The sequence below is a fragment of the Taudactylus pleione genome, unplaced genomic scaffold, assembly GCF_031769625.1.
Source record: "Taudactylus pleione unplaced genomic scaffold, aTauple2 ptg000155l, whole genome shotgun sequence".
Taxonomy (NCBI): domain Eukaryota; kingdom Metazoa; phylum Chordata; class Amphibia; order Anura; family Myobatrachidae; genus Taudactylus; species Taudactylus pleione.
The window spans coordinates 1,810,187-1,836,789 of NW_028284557.1; the positions used below are offsets into that span (position 1 = coordinate 1,810,187).

The following is a 26,603-nucleotide window of genomic DNA, read 5'->3' on the forward strand; positions in this document are numbered from 1 at the left end:
ACACACAGTAGCATTTGCAGTAATGCACTTAGTTATTAGAGGAACACTGACTGTCACACACCTCTGTTTAAAATCCTGATAAATCTTGTGAACAGTTAAATGTAAGGCAGTTGACTGAATTCTACAGTCATACATGGGGTATCATTACCACACAAATTGGGAAATGAAGGATTAATCAACAGGAAAATGTTACTGGCCTATCATGGCTGCCATTTGATACCTTGGCTTTGGGCTGAGGGAAGAAAAACGTAACAAGTGCTCAAAGAGCCTTATCATAATCAAAACAAGAACACAAGATGGAGGGCAGGGGATGTTTGACACCATTTTATTATAATATTTAACTGCAGTGAAAAAATAGAACCTTGTACAAGTGCCATGGTCCAACGTACATCCAGTCCGTATCTATAATAGAATTTTTTTTTTTTTAATTTTTTCTTTGAACCTTTTTTTTTTTTTTTTTTAAGTGCAGGATATTGAATATCACATTAGATTCTGAATTAAAAGTTAGCATTTCATGCTCTATCGCATAGCATCACTTTTAGTTCACAAAAAAAAAAAAAGAAATGAAAAAGAACCAATTGTTTAGACACTATGGAAACAGCCATTCTTTGAGCCAAATTTAAAGAGAATGCAGCCCACCAATTTACTAGGAACTTACTGACATTACTTCCTAATGATGTAAGTGTTGTCGGGAATATTTGTTGAGCCCACAAAATGGCAGCATCCAGTGTAAGCAATAGGTCTTGTAAATATTGACAAATAAATCATGTCACTGCTGGGGAGGGACTAGATACAAACCACAGGAAGAACACAATATGTGTAGCAGCGGAGAACCATAGTCCCTACCCCTCACCTGCAGGAACTGCTCAATTCACATTCTGAACCTTTATGGAGTTTCTCTTTGGCACGTTTGTGGGCTTTTATTTCCTCAAAGATAATAGGGTGCAGAGAGGAACAGACCCCCTCAAACACCCAGAACCCTTACATTTATATAAGAATGGGGTGCTTTCTGTTACTTGGCCAGTTCCAACTTTGAATTTATTTTCTTGTTTTTAAACAGTTCCCTGCTCTCCAGAGGCCCCCAATCAAATTGACAAAAGGCTGCAGCTTGCTTACTACAGGACTAGAGAATATCCAAGCCAGTGTTTCCCTTAACCGATCCCCTGCCGGAAGTGCCTGCTAAACTGCACTAGCTTCTGGAAAGGAAACGGTTAAAAAAAATAAAGTTGCGTCTTAAATAACCTAGAGAAACAACCTTACATTTTGTAATTTAGAATTCTTGTGTTATGCATCTGATAACGGTTACTCCTTCAGGTGTACCCAGAAGCATGTAGAACAATGAACACCTTTTCCTCAGAATAAACTGTAAATGAAGTTCAGACTGTAGACACTGCTATACCTCCGCACTCATACCACACTCGCTCTTAGAATCCTTCCGCTCAGGTCCCCCTGCCCTGAAAAGATGGGGTGTGCAGCAACTGACACTGGGCTGCTTTTTCCAGCAGGGGGGGCTGAAGAGAAAAAGAAAAAAGGCCAATTAAGTTAAAAATAAAAAAAGGTACACCAGTCACTCCTGCTCTGTCTGGCCACAAGGCAGTGAAAGCAGACAATTAGTGAAGGCCCGCAGGTCCTTGCTTCTCTCAGCTGATGGGCGGACAATGTTACAGCGCTCGCCACTTTTTCCCAGGAAGTCTGCTCTTCTCACAGCACTGCTGTGGTCACGTTATCCATGTGGTATGTTTGAAGCCTCACTCAATCACTCTCTCACTCTCAAACATTCAGTACCCCGCTCATACGTCTTGCTTCCGGGATATAATTTTTTTTTGTTTTCAAGAAGGTTGGAGATTTCCAGTGGGTTATCGGCATCACCCAGCCACTGTGGTCTGAAAACAGAAAGGAACTCTGGTCAAAGCGCAATTTAAGAGGCCAGGAAAATGCCAGTATTAAAACTGGCCACATATGCTACTTACCAGGCTTGGTTTTTTAGCTTTCGCAGTTCCTTGGTGGCCCAGGTAGAAAGTGTTTTTGTCTTGTTCGTTTTTGATCGTCTGCCCTCTGTCAGCAGTTCGTGGATCATTGGGCGAGTTTCTACCAACTTAACAACATCCTTCCCAAATGCTGTGCAAAGATCTCTGATGGAACAGGAGACACAATGTAGCAGCCTTAAGCCCACAGCTAAAATCAAGATCCGACCATAAAATTCCTACAAACTACTGAGGTGAATATTTTACAGCCTCACAGGGAAGAACGAATATCCCAAGAGTGAAAGAAAAGGTAGGTGAAGACCAAAAAAAAAAAAAAAGAGGGAAGCTATACCTTGCTCTTTTGCTATAGCCAATATATGGGAACTTGCCCCTGTACTGATAAGGTGTATTGTCTGTAGACCTGCCTTCTAGATTGTTAGGGCCATATTCAATTTGGAGCGGAACGTCGGAATCGGCGATGACGTCATTTCGCCTATTTCAATTATCCCCGTATTCAATTTCAAAGCCTTTTCGCAGGTTTGAAAAAAGTCTGAATAAAAACGGGGATAACTTTTCACCACTGAAAACAGGTGGCAAAAAAAAGTGCAGAATTGGGGTTTAGGGGTACAGGCTTAAAAAAATAAAAATAAAATTAGCCTGCACCCTTGGGAATGTCATTTAAAAATGCAAAGTCCCACCTCAGGAGCAGCACTTTACATGAATCCCTATTCAGCCAAACAAGTTTTGCTATAGGAAATGTACAGCAAGAGTTGCATCTACGGGGTACGTTTATTATACTAACAAAATAAGGAAAGGAGTAGGACACCAAGGATCATCTTTAAAGATAGGAGAATGAAGAGCATCTACATTTTCCTCAAACATATGCAGTGGTCTCCAACATGTATACTATAAAAGGAATATGCAGTCACTGCTAAATCCGACTCACCCGATAAGACCAGCACAACAGGCCACCACACTGTCCGTATGATCCTCATCTCCAGCAATGTGATCTATGAAGGATAGTATGAACTCCACCCGTGGCTGCACCAGCATCACATCAGCTATTGGAAACAAAATACTACTCAGTCTTCTTTCATTTCATGGGCAATTAACACATACTTTATATTGTAAATACTTTGACCATTGTGGGAAATGCAAACTGATTTAGTTAGCACTGCTTCATCTAAAGAGCCAACATGTTTTTGCCAGTTACATTTCTAGAGAAGGTTGAACCTAAAACTTTTTGGGGTGGATGTCAATGTTCAGAGAATATTTTTCTCACCACTTCTGCTAAATCGAAAACTCTCAATTTACCTTTCACAGGTTATTTTGCTAATGGAATCCAAGACTTGAGTCCCATTGAAAAAGTAATCTTTAACAATTTAGTACTGAACACAAAGTAGCTTCTACTTTGCCATAGTGACGTCTAAGGAAATTGAGCAGACTGATCACAAATCTGAACATTACTACAGTTTTTAGAAACTGTTACAAGTTAGATGCAACAAACCTTTCGGGTTGTGCAAATTGCCATACATCCATCCATCAATAACATGGAATATTACATTCCTTGTTATTCAAACTGATGAACTGCTTATTTTAAAATATTACTCAAGTCAAATATTCAGCACTTTGTAATTTCTTTAAGAAATGAAACTTGATATGCAGATGGAAGCACTATACCCAGTGCCCCCCAATGAAGCACTAAAGAGAAATTCCCATATAAGGTATTGTGAGAAGGCAAATAAAGGAAACCCTACAGGTTTAGCCTCTCAAAGGCTATATAAAGGAATGGTCTACTGCTACTCACGATGCACGTTCTCTTGATCTCCCTTGAGTCCTTGGATAATTCCGGTGTATGCCTCCAAGCATCCCTCACGGAGCTCATTAAGATAATCCACCATATCATAGTCTGTCTAAAGTGGGAGATGGACTAGATCAGATTTCACACACACACACACACACTAGGGTAATATGTAGTGATCGTATAAAAGATAGGTTTACAATATTTGGAGGAAGGGGGGTACAAATGTGAAATTTTAAGAGACAAACTGCCTTGATGATTCCATTATAAAGGACACTAAGGTGACATTGTAACCATCATTAACCCATAGGATTAACTTTAGCCATGGTGCCAAAGACATCCAAACGGTTTGCTAGAAAGATAGTTGCTACTCACTTTATCCACCTGAGCCTGAGAGGCTTGCTGCAATGTGTTCAGTACAACATCCAAGTACTTCTTAAACTCCCCACCAATAGCTAAAGCAATGTCTCCAAAAACAGACAGGATCTGTGGTTTTACAGAGCGGTGAACATTCTCATTCTGAGGAAGATGGAAAATAGTTTCTAATATAAACAGATATTAAAGTAACTCAATTAAAATAACTCTGCCAAGACTACTTTCTTACCCCCAAGTTCTCTAGTAGTAGCTGCATTATCTCATCACAGACTAGCAATATGTTTGATTGCAGAGCTCGACACAGGTCCCCTACAAGACCTACGGCAGCCAGACATACCTATAAAAAGGGTAAGAACAGTAATACCATTCAACAATGTCCACTATCACACAGCAAAAGTTAGACCAGCTAATAGAGAATATGCCAATTTACAATTAGACATCATAGTAGTAGTAGTCGTAGTAGTAGTCTCTCTCTCTCTCTACCCCCCCCCCCCCCCCCCAAAAAAAAAGTGGCATACAAGAAGCTTTCATCCTGCCTTTAGGATACATCTGTCCCAATATACATTATGTTGGAGGACCTCTGTGCATACCCATCTGGTAGAACAAAACTAACAGTTGAAGTTTAGAAGCCTGTGACATAAAAAGAAAGATTTATGGTTAAAGTTATGCTTGTTAACTCTTTCTTCAATGTCCGTAGGGGAGACAAGGGGGTGTAGGTGGGACGTGGAAGACTGAACAACAAAGCTTTTTCAGTCCCAGGGTGCTCCAGTCCTTCCCCGTACACCCCGCCCACAGTGTGAGGGCAACTCGGTTTTGTTAACACGCACAAGGCAGGAGCAGGACAGGAGAGAAGGAAGACTGGTACACTGAAGAAACTCACTCTCAAACAGAGAAGGAAACAAGTGACCAAGAAAAGAAACCCATAGAAGCCAGGTGGGTCAGGGTGGGTGCCCTGTGGACTTCAAAGAAAGTTAAGGGCAAGTTTTACCATAACGCCTTTTCTTCAGGGTCCATAGGGCTCCACAGGGAGACAATGGGGATTTCCCAAAGCAGTTGTTCAAGGGCATGGACGCTCCTGAGTGGAGAGGAAAACCCGGCGCCTGAAAGAAGCACCCAGAGAGGCAAATTTATCAAAGGCTTAAAAAGGTGTGGACAGAAGACCATGTAGCTGCCTTGCATAGCTGTTCAGCAGAGGCGTCACGGCGGGCTGCCCACGAGGGACCCACAGAGCGAGTAGAATGAGCAGATACTATAGCTGGCACAGGAAGGCCACTCTGCGTATAAGCCTGTGAGATGGTCATGCGAAGCCATCTGGCCAGAGTCTGTTTGTTAGCGGGCCATCCCTTCTTATGGAATCCATATAGGATGAAGAGGGAGTCTGATTTCCTGCTGGAACTAGTACGGTCCACATAGATCTTCAGAGCTCAGATCACATCCAAAAAAGCTTCACCTGCCAAGAGGTCTGGTGACTGAAAGGCCGGAACCACAATTTCCTCATTAAGGTGGAAACGAAAAACCACCTTCGGAAGGAATCCAGGGCGCATTCTAAGAACAGTCCTGTCCTGATTAAAGATCAAAAAGGGGGAGCGACATGAAAAGAGTCCCTAAATCCGATACCCTACAGACAGATGCTATAGACAGAAGAAAGTCTTTGCAGTGAGCCACTTCACATCTACCGATTCCAAGGGTTCGAATGTAGGTTCCTGAAGTGCGTGGGGAACCACTGACAAATCCCACAGAAGGGACAAAAGGGGGTTGTATACGTAGAACACCTTGAAGGAAGGTGTAAACATCCGGTAGAGGAGCAATTCAGTGCTGGAACCAGTTGGACACAGAAGAGACGTGCACTTTCAGAGATGCTAGGCGGAGTCCAAGATCCAGTCCAGCCTGAAGAAAGGCAAGTATTTTAGAAACCTTAAAACTTGAGGGTCAGTTTCTAAAAGCACACCACTGGAAATATGTATGTCATACCTAGTGATAAATCCTGTCAGAGGCCGGTTTACGTGCTCTTAGCGTGGTCTGGACCACCGAGCTAGAAAATCCCTTAGATCATAGGAGGGATATCTCAAGTGCCAAAAAGGTAAAGACAGGCAAGCCAGGTCTGGATGTAGACAGGGACCCAGAGACAACAGGTCTGGTCATAGAGGAAGTTGAAATGGAGCGTCTATGGAGAGACTTTGAAGATCAGAGTAGAAATGTCTGGGCCAAGCCAGAGCTACCAACAGGACTATGCACCCTTCCTGTTTGAACTTCCGAAGGAAGAAGGGAGACCGGGTACGCCAAATGGAAGGTAATGGTATACCTCACAGATCATGCATCCACGAAGGCCGCGTTGGGAGTCCCTTGTCCTGGCTCCATACACTGGAAGTTTGTGGTTGTGTCGTGAGGCCAGGAGGTCCAGCCTCCTTGGAAGGAGTGCTGGCCGGCCACTGCACCCCACCCGCGTAGGCTTGCGTCCATGGTTAGGAGTGCCCAGTCCGGGCTCCAAAAGGGTCGCCCCTTGTTCAAGTTAGAAACTCTGAACCTGAGAGACCAGGAGGACTCCCAGTTGATCAGCCAACCGTGAGTTTGTAGAAAGACAATTACCTGTAAATGGTGATTAATAATTTCTGGGGAGGTGGCCAACAGCAAGAGATCATCTAAGTATGAGAGCAGTCTGATCCCTTGACAACGTAGATAGGCCGCCATAACTGCCATTATCTTGGTAAAGACCAGAGAAGCCGTAGAAAGGCCAAAAGGCAGAGCTTGAAATTGATAATGTTGCTGTAGCATAGCAAACCGGAGATATTGTTGATGAGATGGCACTATAGGTACATGTAGGTAAGCTTCCTGAATGTCCAGAGAGACCATAAAGTCCCCAGGCTCCATAGCCAGGACAAGAGAGCGTAGGGTTTTCATACGAAACCTGGGCACCTGACAAACTTGTCAGAGACTTTAGGTTCGGCCAATGAGACCAATTGGGCTTCTGAACTAAGAAAAGGGTAGAATAATAGCCCTTCCCTCACTATGAGGAGGGAACCAGAATTATTACTCCTGAGAGCAGTAAGGACAGAATGGACAGGGAAAGGCCCACCACGTCAGGCTGAAGGCATGTCCTCAGGTTTGGTAGGTGGAAGTCTAGTAACCCAGGTCTGTTTGGTCCTAGGCTTGGAGGCCTTAGTGGATGCCTGATGCCTTGGAAAGGATTGACCTTTGGCTTTTCCTTGATGAAAGGACCGAAAGGATGACATCTGAGGCTTCGCATTATATTCAGAGGGCAAGAACGCAGTCTTGGAAACTGCCAAGGTGGTCACAAGTTTGTCCAATTCTGGGCCAAACAAGATCTCCCCAGAATAAGGCAGAGACTCAAATGCCTTTTTAGAGTCTGAATCTGCCTTCAATGCGCGAAGCCAAAAATACGGCGGGCTACTACGGAAGTGGCAGCCTTGGAAGCCAGTGAGAGCAGTATCCAGAGCTGCTTCACCTAAATAGGAGGCTGCATTTCTAATGCAAGATATGTAGGACAGCTGTTCCATCAAAGGAAATGTGTTTTCTAAAGCCCAACTCAATGGCTTTTGCCCTAGCAGGATGAGTAATAGCTCCTGTAAGAGTAAATAGATTTCAGACAAGCTACAATCCTTCTATCCGTAGTCTACTTCAAGGAGGTTGCACTCTGGATAGGCAAGGTAGCATTCTTAACCAGACGTGTCACGTGGGAATCCACTGCAGGGGGAACTTACCATTTAGTGCAATCAGTAGCTGGAAGAGGGTAAAAAGGAATTTAAACGTTTAGGCAGCTGAAATCTTTTACTTGGCATATTCCATGCCTCACTCATATGATCAGATAGCTGATCAGAGTGAGGAAACTGGCAAAACTACCTTTTGTCGCTTAAATATTGTCTTTTGCCTTAGGAGTGGGTTTTGTCTCTATTTGAAGGATAGATATTACAGCTCTCAAGTACAGGTATATTCAACTTAGAGGGGGGCTCCTCCTCTCCTAATGGGGAGTCAGTGAGAGATCTGTGTCTTCGGCCTCCCCAGATTATATATCAGAAACTGATAACTGGGAAGATAACAGCATGCTTAGTAGGTTTACTAGGTAAGGGTCTCTCCTCTTGTAGCTTTTGTTGAAAACCTGTAGAGGTATTAACCAGACTCTGCACTGAGATAGAAAACGTGTCTACCCATGGGGGAGGCAAAGGATTTACACGGAGTACCTGTTGTGGCCATCCCAAAAGGGGAGCTACCACAGAGACCACTAGGTGGTCTGCAATTTGTGCCAGCTCCTGTGAAAAAGTAGCCCAGGGTGGGTCCTGAGGAGAGATGCACCAAGACCAACCTGAATGAGGTCCTCTGAAGCCAAACCTGCTGAGCAGGACTTAAAAGACACCAGAGTGGAAGCAGAAGGCTGCTTGTTGTTCTTGCCTCTGCCAGACATGGCTGCAAGAAAAATTTAACACTCTGGCACAGTACAGTGAACAACCCAGATCTATGTGCACTATGGGACAGTGTAGTGCGCAACAGCGAGATATAGTATGCGATAGACCTCACAAATATAAAGGAGATGTGAGGTACAATGAACCCCTTAGGTACTGATGAATTCCTTAGTATGCCATGGTTATAGTGGAATAAAGGGAAAAGTATAAGCTGACCGGTATATAAAAAAAAAAAAAAAAAAAAAAAAAAAAAAAAGAGGAAACAGACAACAACGTTAGCAAAAGTCATACAATGCAGAATATGCAATATAACTGCAGGGGGCACTAAATTCAACTACACAGACCGCAGAGGCTGGTAGGATATAGCTCTGGTGATCTAGTGGAGCCCCGAATGAACCGGTGTTCACATCAGCAACTCCGGTCTGTCTTCTGAGACCGGAGGCAAGATTGCGCATAGACGCGGGTCCCCGCCTTACCTGTCCCCTTGAGTCCTGGCTGCAGTCTGGGGTCCGAAGAGCCTTGCTAGTTAGGTCCCCCTCAGAGGCCCGCTGGGAGTACCTAGCTGAGGGCTGGTGTCACGGCGAGGTGATGGCGCAGCAGTGCAGACTTCCAAAGGACAGTCTCGCACTGCTGCTCTTGCAGTAAAATAAATGAAATCATAAAAAACAGGATTTTGGTACTTACCGTTAAATCCATTTCTCCGATTCCACAGGGGACCCTGGAGCTTCATGACAGTGGGGTATAGACGGTGGGTTGAGTTGAGCCTGGCACTTTAAAAATCTACAAGTGTGACTGGCTCCTCCCTCTCTATGCCCCATCAGCCCCAGTTTTAAAGAACTGAGCCCGATAGGAGACGGAGAACAGGAAAAGAAACAATCCAACATACTGACACACTGCAAGAACACAGCAGGCTGCAGTGATAAACAGTCACACAACGAAAACAGACCAAACTGCAACAGAACTGAAGCAGAACAAGCAACTGAGAACAGACAAGAAGCACTGGGTGGGCGTCCAGTGTCCCCTGTGGAATCGGAGAAATGGATTTAACGGTAAGTACCAAAATCCTGTTTTCTCCTTCATCCACTAGGGGACACTGGAGCTTCATGACAGTGGGGACGTCCCAAAGCTACCCTCCAGGGGGGGAGAGTGCTGAACGCCCTGCAAGACACTACGACCAAAATTTGAAGCAGAAGCCGCAAAAGTGTCAAATCTGTAGAAACGTACAAAAGTATGAACCGAAGACCACGTCGCTGCCCTACAAAGCTGCGAAGCCGAGACACCTCTACGTGCCGCCCAAGAAGTATCCACAGAGCGCGTAGAATGCGCAGAAATGGATACCGGCGGTGGTCTAGCAGAAGCAACATATGCCTGACCAATAGTCAGACGAATCCACCTGGCCAAAGTTTGTTTAGACGCAGGCCAGCCACGCCGATTAGCATCATAAAGGACGAACAGAGCCTCTGATTTACGTAGCCCCTCAGTACGGGACACAAATGCAAAGTGCCCGAACCACATCCAAGGAGTGAGAATCCCCAGAAGAGTCCGACAACGCTGGCACTACAATCGGCTGATTCAGATGAAAACCCGAGACCACCTTGGGCAAAAAGGAAGGCCGGGTACGAAGTTCCGCCCGATCTTCGTGAAAAATCAAGTAAGGGGAACGGCAGGACAAGGCTCCAAGTTCAGATACACGTCTGGCCGAAGCCAGGGCCAATAAAAGGATCATCTTCCAAGTCAAATACTTCAATTCCACCTCCTGCAAAGGCTCAAAGGTGGATGACTGAAGAAAAGATAAAACAAGATTCAGGTCCCAAGGAGCCGTGGGTGGCACGAAGGGGGGCTGAATTCTAAGTACCCCTTGAAAAAAGGTCTGAACCTCCGGAATCAGAGCTAGGCGACGCTGGAAAAAAATAGAAAGAGCAGAAATCTGCACTTTAAGCGATCCCAAGCGTAACCCCGCATCGAGGCCTTTTTGAAGAAAAAGAAGACGTGGTAAATGAAACGAGGAAGTGGAGGATCCACGACCTTCACACCAGGAGATATAAGCCCTCCAAATGCGATGATAATGCGCTGATGTTACCGGTTTTCTAGCCCTAAGCATGGTAGGAATGACCGACCTAGGAACTCCATGGCTTCTTAGGATGGCGGTCTCAATAGCCACGCCGTTAAACGAAGCCGCCGTAAGTCCGGGTACACACATGGACCCTGTTGTAGAAGGTCCGATCGTAGCGGAAGAGGCCAAGGTTTGTCTGCCAGAAGGAATAATAGATCGGAGTACCAAACCAGACGAGGCCAATCCGGAGCCACTAGGATGACAGTGGACGACTCTCGTTTGATCCGCTTGAGAATCCGAGGGAGGAGCGGAAACGGTGGGAACAGGTACACAAGGCTGTACGGCCAAGGGATCAGTAAAGCATCCGCTCCCACCGCTGCCGGATCCATGGTCCTGGAGCAGTAAAGGGGTAGTTGATGATTTATCCGAGATGCCATCAGATCTATCTGTGGTTTCCCCCATCTGCAAACCAGTTGATGAAAGACCTCGGGATGAAGGGACCACTCCCCGGGATGAAGATCCTGACGACTGAGGTAGTCCGCTTCCCAGTTGTCGACTCCCGGAATAAACACTGCGGAAATGACCTCTACGTGTCTTTCTGCCCACAGAAGGATGCGACTGGCTTCTCTCATTGCCATCCGACTGCGGGTTCCTCCTTGGCGATTTATGTATGCCACTGCCGTGGCGTTGTCGGATTGTATCCGAACCGGAAGTCATCGTAACAGAGGAGCAGCCTGTATCAAAGCTCTGTAGACTGCCCGCAGTTCGAGAACATTGATTGGTAAGAGGGACTCCTGCTGCGACCAAAGCCCCTGGAAGTGATAGTCCAGAACCACCGCTCCCCATCCGCGGAGGCTGGCGTCCGTGGTGACCAAGGTCCAATTCCAAATTCCGAAGCGCCGACCCGCTAACAGATGCTCCATCCGAAGCCACCAGAGCAAGGATATGCGGGTCCGGGGAGACAGACGCACCAGCCGATGCATCTGTAGGTGGGACCCAGACCACTGAGACAGAAGATCCAGTTGAAATATTCTGGAGTGAAATCTGCCGAATTGGATGGCCTCGAAGGAAGCCACCATTTTCCCCAGGAGACGGATACAAAGATGCACAGATACTTTCCTGGGTCTGAGCACCAGACGAACCAACTCCTGTATGGCTATGGCCTTGTCCCTTGGCAAGAATATACGAAGCAGAACAGTGTCTAGAATCATTCCTAGGAACTGAAGTCTCTGGGACAGCATCAACTGAGACTTCTGGAAGTTCACAATCCATCCATGTTGAATGAGAATCTGATGTGTAAGGGACACTTGGTGTAAAAGGACTTCTGCCGTCGGAGCCTTGATGAGTAAATCGTCAAGGTACGGAACTATCGTCACCCCCCGAGAGCGCAAGCGAGACACCATGACGGCCATCACTTTGGTGAATACCCTGGGAGCTGACGAGAGACCGAATGGCAGGGCCTGAAACTGGAAATGAGCTTCCCTGATGGCAAATCTGAGGAAAGCCTGGTGAGGAACCCAAATTGGGACATGCAGATAGGTGTCCTTGATATCGATCGACACCAGAAACTCTTCTGCCTCTAGTCCCGCAATGACAGAATGGAGAGACTCCATCTTGAACCTGTGAAATGAAAGATACTGGTTCAAGGATTTCAGATTCAGAATGGGTCTGACTGTCTTCGGAACCACAAAAAGGTTTGAGTAAAACCCTTGTTGTCTTTGTGCAGTGGGAACCGCCACAAGGACCTCGGCCAGCAAAAGTTTCTCGATCGCTTGACGCAAAATTAGTTGCTTCAAGGGATCGACGGGCAAACCTGTTGTAAAATAACACCCAGGAGGAGTGAAAGCGAACTCGATCTTGTATCCTTCAGATAACAGATTTCGAACCCAAGTGTCTGGAGAAGTCCGTCTCCAAACCTCCGAGAAACGCTGGAGGCGAGCCCCCACCTTCGGATTTCCGAGATGGGATGGGAGCCCGTCATGCCACAGGCTTGTCTGCTGGCTTGGGATCTGGACGGCGGGCAATATTTGCTTGACGTCCTCTAGCCCGGCCTCCTCGCCCCGCTGAAGACGAACCTCGCGATCGTCCCTGAAATCTTGCAGATGCTCGAAAGGAACGAAAGGAAGGTCCCCTAAACGAGCGACGCGGAGGAGGTGCTGATGAAGGTAGAAAAGTACTCTTACCTCCAGTGGCCAGCGAGATCCATTTGTCCAGCTCTGGACCAAATAAAATATCGCCTGTGAAAGGAAGAGCTTCCACTGCTCTTTTTGACTCCGCATCCGCTTGCCAGGCACGAAGCCAAAGTGCCCGGCGAGCAGAGACCGCCGAAGCAGAAATCCTAGCGCCTACCTGGCCGATATCTCTGGAGGAGTCTCCTAAGTATACAGCAGACTCCTGAATATGTTCTGCCAAGGTAATCAGATCTGCCCGCGGAGTGCTGGATCGAAGACCCTCAGTCAATTGTTCCGCCCACTTTTCCACAGCCTTGTTGACCCAAGATCCTACCAAGGCCGGCCGGAGAAGTGCAACCGCAGCCGTATAAATGGATTTCAAAGTGGTTTCTAATCTCCGCTCTGAGGTTTCCTTCAATGTAGTAGCTCCTGGAACAGGTAACGTGGTCTTCTTTGACAACCGAGAAACCGAAGAATCCACAGGTGGCGGGGTCTCCCACCTCTTCCTATTTTCCATAGGAAATGGGTAGAGAGAGAAAAAACGCTTAGGAATCTGGAATTTACGGTCCGGACTCTACCAGGCTGCCGTCATCTGTTCGTCCAACTGGAGAGAAACAGGGAATGTGACGGCCATCTTCTGTGACCTGGCAAATAAGGAGTCTTCTAACGATTCTGGAGCTTCCTGGCCAGAAATCTTAAGAACTTCCCTTACCGCTAGAATGAGTGCGTCAATACCTTGCAATGCCTCAGGTTCTTGTGAGTAAGTCTCTACGTCTGATTCGTCCAGCATCTCCTCTTCCTCCTGAGACGAGTGATCCGCTGCCGAATCCTCATCCGACTGGAGAACCGCCGGAAGAGCCCTCTTCTTAGATGAGCGACTTACCATAGCTTCAGGAGCTTTAGACGCAGAACCCATCGCTTGAGCAAGGCTATTCACCGAGCGGACTAAATTCTGAGCCCACGCTGGTTCTGCTAGAAAAGAAGGGTGAGATGTGCTAGGTAGATCTCTGGCAGCCTCCCGTTCCCTACGGGAAGCGGCTAATTCAGAAGAAAGGTCCGCCATGACCCCTGCCAAACTATTTATGAAGGAGGGAGTGACAGACTGCGTGTTAGCACTGTCTGCTTCACACGTCTCGCACAGGGAAGACCCTTCGGAGCGAGCATGGGTAAATTTCTTCCTGCACTTAGTGCAGGCAAACAGCTTTTGTGATGCAGTTTTTTCTGTCCTGGATGTCATCATGTACTCACAGACAAGCACCACATATACTCCTTCTGCATTCCTGAGTTGTAAGTAGAAGCAGAATTACAATAATAATGCTACTCAAGTATGGGAGCAGACAGAGCAATAAGGGAGGAGCAGAATTTCAATAATAATGCAACTCAGTAACAGGGGCAGACAGGCATATAAGGGAGGAGCAGTCAATAGGACCAGAAGGTAGTTAAAACCACCTTCTGTAATTACAGACCCCCTGTAGAAGCTGTCAGATTCTCCTCTCCCCCTCCGCTCAGTGCCTTCAGGGAATGTTCTCTGAGGCGCCACTCCCGTTCAGAGCGCGCCAAACTAGCCCAGGCAGTGAAGGAGGAAGAGGAGGAGGGACCTATAAGCTCCTCCTCCTAATGGCCGCCGCTATTGTATGCGCGCGGCATACACTTATCCCGTGGGGACGTTCATCCGACTGGAGATACAGACCCCCTTATGTGTCCCAGCACTGACAGCGGCACGACCGCCGCCAGTGATAAACGTGCCAGTGCCTTTTACACAAGCACCGGCACGCAGAGGCAGGACCGCTGTGAGCGCGCCTACCTAACAGCCAGCGCCGGTGTTCTATTGCAACACCAGCGTGGCACTGACAGCCGCGCGCTGTATTCACACCCAGCAGATTATTTACACCTCTCCTGCTAGTCAGGAGAGGTGTGCTACTTACCGGGCTGCTGCTGCCACAGCGCTGGGCAGTGAGGGGAGAGCGGGGACCCGGACAAAAGCCAGTGTTAGCTGTGACGGGCCCCGCTGAGTCTGATGACTCCTTCACTGCCAAAAGGCAGCCTCCCCTCCATAGGGTGACCGGACACAGGCTGCAGTAGCCGTGTGGTCCCCTCTCTGGCGGCTCCCACGATGCAGGCAGATTGTCACAGCTAACAGTCTGCCAGTCCTCTTGCTTTGTTTTTCTTTTACATCTTTATAAATTTAAAGGGCTGGAGACAGCCCCTGTGCACCGGCTCTACTCGGGCACATTCTAAAAACTGGGGCTGATGGGGCATAGAGGGGGAGGAGCCAGTCACACTTGTAGATTTTTAAAGTGCCAGGCTCAACTCAACCCACCGTCTATACCCCACTGTCATGAAGCTCCAGTGTCCCCTAGTGGATGAAGGAGAAATATGCTTGGGCTGCTTAATAGCAGCCCCCGTTATAACTGTGATCCAGCTCCTGCCGGACATCAACGAAACTCAGGCTGTGGGCGGGGTATAGGGGGAAGGACCGTAGCATCCGGAGATTGAAAAAGCTGTGCTGTTGGTGTCCGGTCCTCCAAGTCCCAGCTACACCCCATTGTCTCCCCTATGGACTTTGAAGAAAGAGTTAACAAGCGTAACTTTTACCATAAATCTTTTTTTTTTGGACATGTGAGGAGGCAAGTAGTCTGAAAATCTCACCTGATACTCTGCATAGTTCTTGAGTCCAATGGCAAGGAAAGGTTTAAATGCCTCCATGTATTTTAAAAATTCTGCTCCGAGCACTGTAAGACAGTTTACAGGACCACCATCATTAAAATAGAGTTTAAGTGATATTTATGTTTCAGCATACCAATTTGTGTGGATGAACTCTGGTGCAAAAATAAAATATTTTATTATTGCAGCAAACTAAAACTATAGGCATGTAGTCATAAATCGTGTCCAGTATCTTCTACAGCAGGGGTTCTCAAGTACCACCAACAGATCATGTTTTGTGGATTTCTTTAATTATGCACAGGCGAGTTACTCTATTTTACTGGGTCAATACTTATCCTACCTGCTTCCAGACATATCTTGAAAACATGACCTGTTAAGAAATATCTGAGGGATGAGAGCCACTGGTCTACAGTTTATAAACACTACTTTGCTGAGGGATAACAAACTATTGTGGAATGCTGCTGGTCAGGACACAGATCCCATAACATAACAAACACTTGATATTTTTCTAGCACCAACTAAATTTGAGGTCTAAACGAGTTGTCTTCATGCTAGTGTGACTTTAACAGTCCATATGCACAGTTGAACATTGGTGATATATCCCAAAACAAGTGTGGTACATCATTTGACAGTACATGCATAGGTTATGCAACTTGCTAGAATACAAACAAGTCACCCTCATCCCCCTAAGAACAATATGCACATCTACTCGGCAAAATCCATCCTGATGACCAATCTCACCTTCAACCAAAGTGCTCACTGCCATGAGTGCATCTTCCTGCACCCCTCCTGAACCAGCTGTGCTCTGGAACATGCGCAGCAGAGAGGCCATCACCACATCAGAGATCTGTAGGGCATCTTGAGGCTGCACCTTGCGGAGCACATTCTTGGAATAGAAGAAATAATAATGCAGGACAATGCTATAACATTTGAGAGGTTATACCACTAGGCTTAGATGGCAGTCAGCTGTTCCAGAAGGGTCAACAGGAGTATTTGCATGTGGATGGCACATCACTTTTCTATACTATGAGATTGGAGCCATTAATATAGTGGTACTAAAAAAAACAGTAGTTGGTCAAAACCCCATCCTATGTCTAGCTCAGTGGTATTGAGTCAGAAGCATGGCACAGTTTTAATATGTAAAAGCAGTCTGGCCGGACAGACATTCGCTCCCACAGGTTAGGAGGTGCAGCACTGGTTAATTAAAAAAAAGTTCCACTTAGAAGCATAAGAGATAAATTTACAACAAGTTTATATCGGCTACAAATTCCCAAGTGACATGTCTTCAGAGTGTCATAATCAACACAGCAAGTTCTGTGTGGTGCATGAACTAGTCATCCTCAGACATGGCATGTCCCCAGCTATCAACCACTAAGGTCTGTGGTAATTAAGGACACTTACCTGGAGAGTAGCACAGAGAAGGGACTGGAGATCATTAAATTGTATCCTGTCTGATGTGCTCTGTATGTGGGACTGTGGAGAGAAATGAGAGGTGGAATATATAACATGATGCTGGCTGCAAACAGTAACGTCTCACGCAGCAGATGCTCAACTCCTACCTCCATCTGAAGCACTTGCTGCAGCCTCTCCATTATTACAAGAGTGGTTTTCTGCACAGCCGGGTAGCAATCCTTGGCACTGTTCTTGACAATTTCCATTAGGGCTTCGTAAGCAGCACTCCGTAGGTTGTTCTGGTGTCCATCAGGTCTGAGTAATAGAAGAAAACAGGTTGCTCATTTGCCTTTTCCAAAGTCTGCTGTCAACATTAACCCTGGGGCAGCCAAAACATCATGTTAAATTCATTAACAAGTATTTAAAGGCGTCTTCAGACAGTCATAATCAACACAGCATGGATTCTGTGTGGTGCATGAACAGGTCATCATTGGAATACTAGTTAGATGAATGGTATTGTAACAGAAGGCTTAAATTTGTAATCTAGTACTCACCTATCAGTGGTCTCTAGCAACTTCTGCACAATCACCTCAAATGAGCTAGACAAGCAGTAGGACGCTGGCTCCTCCAGGACATCTGTTACGTCTGCAGCTTCATAAGCAGCCTCAGCCAAGCTGGAGAGGGCCTTAAAAACACACGCAGACTCACATTTACCACAGCAGAATACAAAGACACCACCACAGAAGCTTCAGACTATCACAAGAGGAATGCTGCTAGGAAAATCCTTGCATGTTTCTCTCCAATTTGTTAGGCTTTATACCTATTCTACTACACTGCAGCCATATTCAATCATTCTACTTACCCAGCACACATTAGATGCAACTCTAGGCTCTGCCCCCAAGCCCTCAATGAGACACTGAAGGAGAGGTACAAGGTAAACATCATTGATTGCAGCCTCAGGGAGAAGTTCACATATCCGGCCAACAGTCCAGGCAGTTGTGTCCCTCACAACCACACTGGGATCCTTCATCAGCTCAATCAAAGTAGGCATTGCCTGTTGGAGAGAAGTGAATAAAATGGTTTTGTAGCAATCTACAAATCATCATCAACAGTTACTTATATAGTGCCAGTATATTTCTTTGCACTTTACATATGGGAACAAACAGTTATAAAACAAGACTGGGTAATAACAGGTAAGAGGGCCCTGCTCACTAGCTTATAATGGAAAGCTGTTAGTTCGTATTGAGGCTATCCTCTGCAAGCCAGAGGTAAACACCACCCACTGTTCAATTATTACTGTTCTCCAATTTAAAGAAAAAAAAAAAAAAAAAGAGTTATGGTAAGAACTTACCTTTGTTAACTCCCTTTCTTCGAAGTCCATAGGGGCACCTCAGTTCGTAATTAGCCAAAGGCCGGAGGATAAGAGAAGGAAGACTGGTACACACAATAATCACACTCACGGAGAAGGAGACAGGAAATCGGTGACCAGAAACATAGCCCATATGAAGCCAGGTGCGTCAGGGCGGGTGCCCTGTGGACTTCGAAGAAAGAGTTAACAAAAGGCAAGTTCTTACCATAACTCATTTTCTTCTTCAGGGTCCATAGACTCCACAGGGAGACCTTGGGGATGTCCCAAAGCAGTCCTTTTAAGGAGAATCCGGCACCCAAAGGAAGCATCCTGAGTGAGGTTCTATGCCTTTGATACCTACGCCAAAGGTCTGGACAGAAGACCATGTGACCGCCTTACAAAGCTGAACAGCCGAGGCGCCACGGCGAGCTGCCCACAGACAGAGTAGAATGAGCAGTAACAGCAGCCGGTATAGGAAGGCCTGCTTGCGTGTAAGCCTCAGATATTCTGCGAAGCCATCTAGCCAATGTTTGTTGGCCATCCCTCTTGTGAAATCCATATAGCCCAAATAAGGAGTCTGATTTCCGAAGGGAACTGGTACGGTCCACATACATCCTGAGGGCACGGACCACATCCAAGGAGGCCTTCACCTGCCGAGAGGTCTGGTGATTGAAAGGCCGGGACTACAATTTCATCATTAATGTAGAAACTAGTAACTTTTGGAAGGAACCCAGGGCAAGTCCGTAGTACTGCCCTGTCCCGGTGGAAAATTAGAAATGGGGTGCGACAGGAGAGCGCCCCTAAATCAGACAGACACTCTTCTGGCAGACACTATAGCTAGAATAGAAGAAAAAAAAAAAAGTCTTCGCTGTTAACCACTTGAGTTTAACAGAATCCAGGGGTTGACAGAGGACCCTGACAAATCCTAAGGAGCCACTGGAGTGACAAAGCAAGGTTGAATCCGGTAGTGGAGCAGGTCTACGCTGGAACCAAATGGACAGAGCAGAGCCATGCACTTTCAGAGAGGCCAGGAGGAGTCCTAGGTCCAATCCAGCTCGAAGGAAGGACAAGACTTTGGAAATCCTAAACACCTGGGGGTCGTAGCTTTTGATACGACACCACTGGAAATAGGTCACACTGTGGTAGATCCGAGCAGAGGCTGGCTTATGTGCTCTGAGCATAGTTTTAACTACAGCTCTAGAAAAACCTTTGGACCTCAGGAGGGATGTCTCAAGAGCCACGCCGTCAAAGACAGACGACCCATGTCCAGGTAAAAGGCAAGGACCTTGAGACAATAGGTCCGGCCGCTGAGGCAACAGAAAGTCTCCAAAGCTGAGTACCAATGACTTTTGGGCCAAGCTGGAGCCACCAGCAGGACAGTGCCTCAGTCTTGTTTGAACCTCCGAAGAACTCGAGGAAGAAGGGGGACGGGAGGGAATAGGTAAGCAAACTGGAAAGTCCACTTCACTGGTGGGTCTACAAAAGGTTGTCTCGGCATCTCATGTTCTGGACCCGTACACTAGCAGTTTGTGATTGTGTTGGGAGGCCATGAGGTCCACCTCTGAGAGGCCCCATCTGTTCACTAGGAGTTGAAACACCTCCTGGTGAAGCAACCATTCCTGGGGATGCACGTCTTGAAGGCTGAAGAAGAAGTCTGCTTCCCAATGGAGAACCCCCGGAATGAACACTGCAGAGATGGCCAGGAGATGACCCTCATCCCATGTCAGAATGCGTGACACTTGTCATGCCAGACTTAGAGTGCCTCCCTGAAGGTTGATGTAAGCCACTGATGTGGCATTGTCGGACTGAACCTGTACAGGTTTTCCGTGAAGTATGTGCTGTGCCAGGTCGAGGGCCCTGTAGACAGCTCGAAGTTCCAATTTGTTGATTGGCAGGGTTGATTTGACAGATGTCCAACGGTCCTGAAAGGAGTGCGGACCAGTCACCGCGCCCCAGCCCGGGAGACTGGCGTCCATTGTTAGGATTACCCAGTCCGGGATCCAAAAGGGATAACCCCTGGTTAGATGAGATGTCTGTAGCCACCAAGATAGAGAAAGACACCCCTCTGGAGAGAGCACCATAGTCTGAGCTTTGATCCGGTGGTGGTAACCCGTTCCATGTGGAGAAGATCAGCCTTTGCAAAAGACTGGAATGGAACGGAGCTTATTCCACCATGTTGAAGGCGGACACCATGGATCCCAGAACCTGCATTGCCGAGTGGATTGACACTCGGTGACTGTGGAGACTTCTGCGCACTCGTAGTTGAAGTGTGGAGATCTTGTCTGATGTCAGAAAGATTCTGATCCTGAGAATCCAGCAGGGCTCCCAAATGAATCACTCTGAGGGATTCAGGGAGGACATTTTCCAGTTGATTAACCATCCGTGCTTGTGCAGGAAAGCAATGGTTAACTACAGACGGCGGTGAAGCACTTCTGGGGTTCCTGCAGGGAGCAGGTGGTCGTCCCGGTATGGCAACAGTCAGACACCCTGACCACGCAGGTGTGCCGCCCCAATAGCCATAACTTTTGGGAAACACCCGTTGGAGCTGTGGACAGTCCAAAGGGCAGAGCCGGAAATTGGAAGCGTTACCGTAGTATAGCAAACCGGAGATATCGCTGATGTGAGGGGGCTATAGGTACGAGTCCTGAATATCCAGAGATACCATAAAGTCCCCAGGCTCCATAGCTAGGATGGAGCGTAGTATTACCATCATGCTTTGGCACCCTTAGGAATTTGTTCAAGGATCAGACGTTGAGGTTAGGCCGATGAGACCCATTCGGCTTCTGAACCAGAAAGTAGAATAACCAGTCCCCCACTGAGATAGTGGGAGTGGCACAATTACCCTGCTTGCAGCAAGGACTGTATGGCTTTCTGGATTTGCAAGGCCTTGTTCGGGTCTGAATGAGGGCCTGTGTAGAAAAACTGGAGGGGGGACAGTGAGAAATGAGAGGGCATCTCCGTTTGAGACCACTTCTTACCCAAGTATCCGTGTTTTGACACCAGCACTGGACTAACTGAAGTCGGCCTCCCACTTTGGGATATCCCAGAGGGAGGCCCGTCACGTCAGACTGAGGGTTTATCCCCGGGTTTTGAAGAAGGGAGTCTGGTGTTCTAGGTCTGCTTGGTCCTGGGTTTGGCGGCTCTAGTTGAACCGGACTGCCCAGGAAAGGACTGACCTTTAGGCTTTCCGAGGCTTAGTAGAAGTAGTTACCATCTTGTCAAGGTCTGTGCCCAACAAGATCTCCCCATTGAAGAGTAACCTTTCTACGCCTTTCTTGGATTCCGCATCAGCCTTCCATGAGCGTAGCCACAGGGTATGGCGTGCAGACGCGGCCGAGACTCTAGAGGTTAGGAGACTGGCATCTAATGTCGCTTCTCCAAAATAGGAAGCTGCATCTTGAATGTGATCAACAAAAGACATCTGATCCCTAGAAGCATCTGAGAGAAAAAAAAAAAAAAAAGTCTTCAAGCGAGTCAGCCAAGCTCTCTATAGCTTTAGCCACCCATGCAATAGCCATAGTTGGACGGGCAACAGTCCCTGAAAGAGTATATCGATTTCAGGCTAGCTTCTACTTTTCTATCCATAGGATCCTTCAAGGAAGTCACTGTAGGAATATGCAACGTAGCACTTTTAAACGCACAACATGTGAATCCACCGCAGGGGGTGTTTCCCATTTTGCACAAGGAGCCACAGGAAAAGATTAGGTCAGTATGAAACCTCTTACCAGCGCGATTGCCAAGTTGTAGCCATGAGTTCAGCTAGATGATCAGATAGAGGGAATTCTGCTGAAGTCAGTGTCATTTAAACAGAGGGTGCTTGGATATAGGGGCTGGCTCGTCATCTTCTGTTAATAAGATGGTTCTGACCGCTTGTACCAAGGCAGGAATATACATTTTTGACCGACTCCTCCTCCTCCTCCTGAGGGGAGTCCGGGTTAGAGAGAGCAGCAACTAATACCTCCTCAGATAATTCAGAATCTGAGAGTTGCGTGGACTTTGACAACACAGGATGCTTAGAGTGCTTACTGGGTAAGGGCTTCTCACCTTGCAACATGGTTTGAAAGGCATTAGATGTAGCCATAAGACTCTGCACAGAGTTAGAGAATACGTCTACCCATGGTGGGGGCACAGGAGTTACCAGTATTGCCTGAACCTGTTGTGGCAACCCCAAAGGCGGAATTACAGCCTGTGTTAACCCCATAGGGGAAATGACAGCTGGAACCGCCAGGCGGTCGCAAGTAGTGTCCAGAACCTGAGAAAACGAAGCCCAGGGGTCAAATGCTCCTCACTTAAGTCTGCAGCACATAACTTGCATGATAGCAGTATGGGTGCAGATGCCTGTGTTACTCTTGCCTTTGCTAGACATAGCTGCAGAGTAATATGGCACAGGGTATAATGCAACCACCAAGTATGTAGGATACTAGTAGGAATGCAATATACTGCTCCTGTCTTATGCTTGGGTAAGCTGCAGGAGCACGCAGCCCAAATATGGCATAGTGGAACGACCAACTGTATGTGACAAACCTCACAAATACTTCGCTGTATATATGTGAGGTACAGGAAAACCCCTGAATACACCTGTATGTTAGGGTAAAAACAACAACTGCAAACTGGCACTACAATCAACTACACAGACTCAGTGTCTGGTAGGCTATAGCGCTACATACACTGACTCCAGGGAGAGGTATGTAGGGGGACCGGATCCTGCATATCCCTGAGACCTGTGGCTGTGCCTTAGAGGAAATGGCCGCCGGAGACCTGAGGGGGCGTGGTTGGAGGAGGAGAGAAGAGAGACCTCAGTGGAATGGCACCCTGAGCTGAGGGGCCGCTGTAACGGGGAAGCTGACCTCCCATTGCCGATTATTTACCCACCGGGACGCTGGTTCCCGTACCATGTGTACCCTAGTGGTATAGTGAATCGCGGTTGCTGGAGCCTGAGTCCACACTCGGCACCTCCGGTCTGTCCCTTGAGACTTCCCGTGCGGGTCGCCTTAGCGTCCAGCTGCAGTCTGGGTTATCCTTGGCTAGCACTGACCCCGGGATGCCTGCCGAGATCCCCAGATCTGTACTGGGGTTGCGGCACCAGAAGGGTGACGGAGCGGCAGCGCAGACATCCCACAGACAGTCTGTTGCTGCGCACACTAATTGTAGTAAAAGTAAATAAATCATGAAAATAAAAAAAAAAAAGCTTAAAACTTATTATTCCGACTACCAATAAGATACAGGATTACAATAACAGGTGCTCATATGTCCACTTTTAGAATTCTCTTTTACATAATTAAATGTATTGTATTACTTATTATTTGTATTCTAATTGATAATGTCGCCATTACTGCATACTGGGGTACCCCCTCTTGCATTTTTGCTGCCCAGATTACACCAAGATTAAATGTGTCCAGTAGATTAACCTTTACAAAGTTCATGCTTAAAGCCCACTAATATTATGCAAGCCCGGCCTGACCCTATCTAACAATTTGTAGGGTGGCTCCAGGGCCTGCAGTAACAGAAAACTAACTGCAGTCTGTAGTATTTAAACCAATTAAGCTCTGAGAAGATGTTTAAGTGGAAACTATATGGGTGCTACCGCATAAGAGACTGATCTTGCTGAGCTAGATTTGATATGCTCCTATACACACCTGAAGGCATGAGACGCCTTCAGTCTAGGCTAGCACCCCTTCCCACCTGTCCCCTATTGGTTTTAAGCAGGGATCTGGAATTTTGACTGCACTTTAGTAAGCGGCACAATCTAGGCAAATCCTAAAGAGAGAAAAAAAAAAAAAAAAATTACACTGTAGTGCAGCTATGGGTTGATTTTTGTTGTCTTTGTCCCCTGGATTGCATTGGTTGGGCTGCTTCAGGGCATCGCATTATAAACATTTTTCCTTTCTTGCACTTTTAGCACCTCTATTGTTTGTTTAATATATATGTATTATTTTTACATCTTCGATTTTCACCCTACTATATGCAGCAATAGCTGCTCTTATCTAACACCTTTTTACACTTAACCTTTCCTCATTAGAGTGATGCCCTGGGGTGGCTCAGCTGGGCCTGTTTGGGGGTGTACTGCACTCTGTATTTCAACCCCAGTATGTTAGGGACCTACCATCAGAGGTTACCTGGGCACGGTGGGTAGGCCCATAACCATGATTATGCCAAAACCTCCATCTATTACAAAATTAATATATATATATATATATTTTTTTTTTTTTTGGGGTGTTCGAGCTAGATTTGATCAGTCTGTGACAAGTCGAATGCTTGAAAGGGTACATATACAGGTTATACAAGGCTCAAGGGGGTAGCTAGTGCTAAGCGGAGTTAGTTTACTGCCAGACTCTGTCGCAGCATATGTGTGTGCATGATATATATATATATATATATATATATATATATATAACAAGAGATATGGTAAGAACTTACCTTTGTTATCTCTGTTTCTACGAAGTCCATAGGGTCCACAGGGTTGACCTTGGGGTATAGGTTGGGAACCAAATCCGGGCACCACGCAGTTAAAGCTTTTAGCTCCCAGGATGCACTGGGTCCACTCTCCCTATAACCCCACCCCCAAGCCAGAGGCACCTCAGTTTGTAAGTAGCCAAAGGCCGGAGGAGGAGAGAAAAAGAGAGAGAAAACTGGAACACTCAATAACCATACTCACCGAAATGGGAGACGGAAAACCGGTGACCAGCCACACAGCCCATATGAAGCCAGGTGCGTCAGGGCGGGCGCCCTGTGGACCCTATGGACTTCGTAGAAACAGAGATAACAAAGGTAAGTTCTTACCATATCTCTTGTTTTCTACTTCAGGGTCCATAGGGGGTCCACAGGGTTGACCTTGGGGATTTCCCAAAGCAGTTCAACCAAGGGTGGGGACGCTCCTGTGCTGAGAGGAGAATCCGTCGCCAAAAAGGAAGCATCCTGAGAGGCAAAGGAAACCAATGCCTAGAACCTTAAAAAGGTGTGGACAGAAGACCACGTGGCCACCTAGTAAGGCAAAACAGCCGAGGCGCCACAGCGAGCCGCACACGAGGGTCACATGGCCCGAGAAAAAACAAGCATCAACAACAGGAAGGCCTACCCATGGGTAGGCCCCTGAGGAAGACCTACGAGGCCATCCAAGTCAACATTTGGTTATAGGCCGGCCATCCTTTCCTGTGAAAACCAGAAATCTCAGACCACCAATAAGGAGTCCGATTTCCGTAAGGAACCTGAACGGATCACATAAATCCAAAGAGGCCAGACCACAGTCAATGAGGCCACACCAGCCGAGAGGACTGGGGACAGAATGGCCGTACCATAAGTTCCAGAATAATATGGAACCTGAAAACCACTAAGAAGAAACACAGGGCGAGAGCAACTCCCACCCTGACATGATGCCCTCCAGAAGAGGGAGCCACATGAGAACGCTCCCAATTCAGACACTCTCCTGGTTGATATAAACACCCTGAGAGAAAGAGAGAGCCTAAGCAATAGACCATGTAATGGCTATCACAACCAGCGGTTCCATTGACTGTCCCCGGAGGTAACGAAGAACCACTACTTACTCCCAAGGAGTCCCTAGGGAGGACAAATGGAGGCATAATCAAGAAAACACTCCAAAGGATGAACTGGATACCAGAGTGAAGCAATTCCATATCTTAACCATACTGACAGTGTAGAGATCCGCACTGTCAGGAAGACCAGGCCAAGTGTGAAACCCAAGCCAGCCGGAAGGAATGCCAGAATATCTGGAAATCCTGGACACCGGAGGATTGTATCGACAGGTACAATACCATAAGATTTATGGCTACCACAGTTTGTGGTAGGTCCCAGCAAAAGCTGATCCATGTGCTCTAATCATTCCAACGATGACAAAGCCAGGGAAGCCGTAAGACCACTGTAAGGACACAGTCAAAGACAAACGACCCAGGTCCAAGGCAAAACCAAGGACCCTGAGACAACAGGTCCGGGCAGTGAAGCATCAGGGATGGAGTATCGATGTAGAGACTCCGAAGATCCAAGTACCCCTGACATCTGGGGCAATCAGGAGCCACCAGCAGGAAAGCATCTCCGTCTCGATTGAAAACACTTCCAAAGACCTCGAGGAAGAAGGGAGACCGGAGAACACAGGTACACAAAGTGGAAGGACCACTTCACCGACAAAGAGTCGCTGAAGTTTGCTTCAGAATCCCCAGAGCTGAACTGTAACACCATAGTGTGATAAAGTCAGAAGGCCATGAGGGTCACCTCAGGGGGGCCCCCCCTGCTCACCAGGAGATGAAACCTCTCTTGGGGAAGAGACTAGTCCCCGGGATGCACGTCGTGACGGCTGAGGACTCCCGCTTCCCAATGGAGAGCTCCTGAAATGAACGCTGCCGAGATGGTCGGGAGGAGACCCTCGGACTATGTCCGAATATGTGACATACCTGTCATTGCCACCCAAC

The 26,603-nt window shown here is 47.1% G+C and overlaps 1 protein-coding gene across 1 annotated transcript in view; it reads right to left on the bottom strand.

Moving 5' to 3' along the window:
• Positions 1–309: 309 nt before the first annotated feature.
• Positions 310–26,603, bottom strand: part of KPNB1 (karyopherin subunit beta 1) — a 51,747-nt gene continuing 25,453 nt past the window's right edge. The window contains exons 11-22 of the mRNA XM_088474584.1: positions 17,698–17,889; positions 17,390–17,520; positions 17,003–17,150; positions 16,845–16,916; positions 16,185–16,329; positions 15,429–15,511; positions 4,370–4,477; positions 4,141–4,284; positions 3,772–3,877; positions 2,911–3,025; positions 1,971–2,132; positions 310–1,883 (exon numbers count right to left, since the gene is read on the bottom strand). Coding sequence (XP_088330710.1) covers position 1,883; positions 1,971–2,132; positions 2,911–3,025; positions 3,772–3,877; positions 4,141–4,284; positions 4,370–4,477; positions 15,429–15,511; positions 16,185–16,329; positions 16,845–16,916; positions 17,003–17,150; positions 17,390–17,520; positions 17,698–17,889 — 1,407 coding nt within the window. The 3' untranslated portion in view covers positions 310–1,882. The remainder of the gene's footprint in view (positions 1,884–1,970; positions 2,133–2,910; positions 3,026–3,771; positions 3,878–4,140; positions 4,285–4,369; positions 4,478–15,428; positions 15,512–16,184; positions 16,330–16,844; positions 16,917–17,002; positions 17,151–17,389; positions 17,521–17,697; positions 17,890–26,603) is intronic.